This window comes from Terrapene carolina, unplaced genomic scaffold (genome assembly GCF_002925995.2).
Source record: "Terrapene carolina triunguis isolate 2854851 unplaced genomic scaffold, T_m_triunguis-2.0 Scaffold51191, whole genome shotgun sequence".
Lineage (NCBI taxonomy): Eukaryota > Metazoa > Chordata > Testudines > Emydidae > Terrapene > Terrapene triunguis.
The window spans coordinates 56,595-59,289 of NW_020715542.1; the positions used below are offsets into that span (position 1 = coordinate 56,595).

Sequence of the window (2,695 nt, forward strand, 5' to 3'; positions counted from 1 at the left end):
AGCTAAAACAAAATGTTTAAACGTAACCCTAACCCTAACTCAAACACTTACAGGGCTGCAATTTGCCCCAGGCCCCAGGTCCCACAGGGGCCCCCACGAGAATGTCGGAGGCTCCCCCCCACCTCCCGCTTCCCCCATCCCCCAGTGCCTCAGCGCACCGCGTCCAGGAGTGGCCCTGGACACAGCTAAAGCGGCGTGGCTCCAGCGGGGCCTGAGCTCCTCCCGCTCAGAGCTGCGTGGTAAGGGGGCGGGGCTCCGAGCTGCCGCTGAGTGGCGGGAGCTCAGGTCCCCTGGAGCCATGCCACTGCAGCGCTGTCCAGGGCTGCTCCTGGACACGGCGCGCTGAGGCTCTGGGAGATGGGGGAGGCGGGGGTAAGCTGCATGGTAAGGGGCCGGGGGGACAGTCAGGGGACAGGGAGGGGGCAGAGGTTCGGGGGGGCAGGCAGGGGACGGGGAACGGGGGTTGGATCGTGGGTGGTCCGGGGGGGGGGGGAGGACGCGGCGGGGGGGGGGTGAGGGGGGGGCGGGGCCAGACTGTTTGGGGAGGCACAGCCTTCCCTACCCTAAAGATCACTGACAGGAAGTTTGTGTTACATTCACCTGGTTGCCGGGTCTCCTGTCCGAGCCCGAAGCTGCTGCCCCCGTGCGGCTGCCGGGAGAAGGGCGATTCCGCAGCCTGGGTTTTTGTATGATCACAAATTGGTTTTGTTTCACTGTGTCTCTCGCACAGTAATAGCGGGCGGTGTCCTCGGGCTTCAGGCCGGTCATTTGCAGATACAGCTCACTCTTGGAATTATCCCGGGAGATGGTGAATCGGCCTTTCACTGAATCGGGGTAATATACAGTACCCCCACCGGTGTTTATAAAAGCGACCCATTCTAGTCCCTTGCCAGGAGCCTGTCGGACCCAGTCCATCTGGTAGCTGCTGAAGGTGAACCCGGAGGCTTTGCAGGCGAGGCGGAGAGAGTCTCCAGGCTTTTTCACATCCCCTCCGGACTCCACCAGCTGCACCTGGGACCGGACACCTGAGAATAAAGACAGGCCATTAATATCGGTATAAAATCAGCAATAACACAATATTCTTCTAACTCTGCCAGTTATTTGGAGGAGGAAAATACCTTTCAAAGATGCTACAGCAAAAATTACAAGGAGCAAATATCCCATTTTCCCGGGTGCTGGAGGGGAAAGTTCTCAGGGGACTGGCTGGTCACTGCTCAGACCCAGGGGCTGTGGATTGTGTCTCCGGGTGCAGCCTGGGCAGAGAGAGGCACAGATTTAAATAGGAAACTGTCTCACTCATTTGCATGCCCCGCTTTATAAGAGACACTCACTCCTGCTGCCAGTGATCTGACTGACTCGCCCTAGGGCTCCGGGTGCAGGAGTCAGACTATCCTGTCCTGTCTGTCTGTGCAACGCCGGGCACAGGGCGCTGGGGTCCTCCTGACACTTTTGGACCCGTGGGAGGAATGAACTCTCTTGGGAAGATGGTAACACTTTCTGTTGAGGTTCAATGTATCACTCTAATTAATATGTCTCTCCAGGCTGGTGATTCATACAGGCTCACAATACAACCACTTAAATATGACCTTACTCTATGGCATACATATGTTGCAAGTGACATTAATGCGTGCACTAACTCACAAGCATTCAATAAAGCCTAAACACTAAACACATTCTTATCATTCTAATACTTAATTTAGCAATACTAGCACATAGGTGAGACAGACCGGTTCCAGTTACATGTTTGTCAGTGTTTAGTTTAGACATGGGGACCTTGGTATGAGCTGGCACCTTTTCTGTGAGTGTGACTGATAGCTAGCTAGTTAGCTAGATTAAATCACAGCCTACAGCCACAGTTACATAACCTTCTTGAAAGATACCATCGGCTTTCACACACCTCTGGCCCTGGCACACAGAGATTGTCAGTTGCCTCTGTTCTCCTTTCTAGCCAAAGAGTCTTCGCCCTGAAAGCCTAATCCCAAACCTATAATGGAGGCTTTACAGTGAGTACAACAGACACTGGACCAGACACTAGAATCATAGATATGAATTTCAGGCGGTTGTTCATTTTTCTCTTAAGCAAATGTTTATGCAGGAGCCCACCGCAGGTTGTTAATTGCAGAAACATAAAGAGTCTGACTCCCGTTGGAGCCCTACTGAGAGTAATTCACATAGTTAATTGAAGGAGTCTGTCTCTTACAAGCAGGGGGATATGCAAATAGGGGTGGAGAGTTTCCTGTTTGAATCTGTGCCTCTCTCTGCCCAGGCTGCACCCGGAGACACAATCCGCAGTCCCGTGTCTCTGCAGTTGCCAGCCAACCCCCTGAGAACTTTACCCACGAAAACCAGGTGAAATGAGACTTTCATTTTGAAGCTTTCGGATATATTTTCATCCCGAGTAATTTGCACAGTCAAGTGACTGTTATACTATTGCTCTATGTGATTTCTATTGTGTCTTTCTTCCCAGGTGCCCGCTCGCAGGTGCAGCTGGTGGAGTCCGGCGGGGATGTGAAAAAGCCCGGAGACTCTCTCCGCCTCTCCTGCAAAGCCTCTGGGTTCACCTGCAGCAGCTCCGCTATGAGCTGGGTCCGACAGGCTCCCGGGAAGGAGCTGCAGTGGGTGCCTGGAATTAGCTCCGGAAGCGGATCGAACCAGTGGTATTCAAAGGCTGCCGAAGGGCGATTCACCAGCTCCA

At 53.6% G+C, this 2,695-nt stretch overlaps 1 gene segment (V, D, J or C); it reads right to left on the reverse strand.

The window, feature by feature from the left end:
- Window positions 1–570: 570 nt before the first annotated feature.
- On the reverse strand, window positions 571–1,164 carry LOC113405834. The segment is given in 2 exon segments: window positions 571–1,025; window positions 1,119–1,164. Coding segments are annotated over 2 exon segments (501 nt in total).
- Window positions 1,165–2,695: the final 1,531 nt, after the last annotated feature.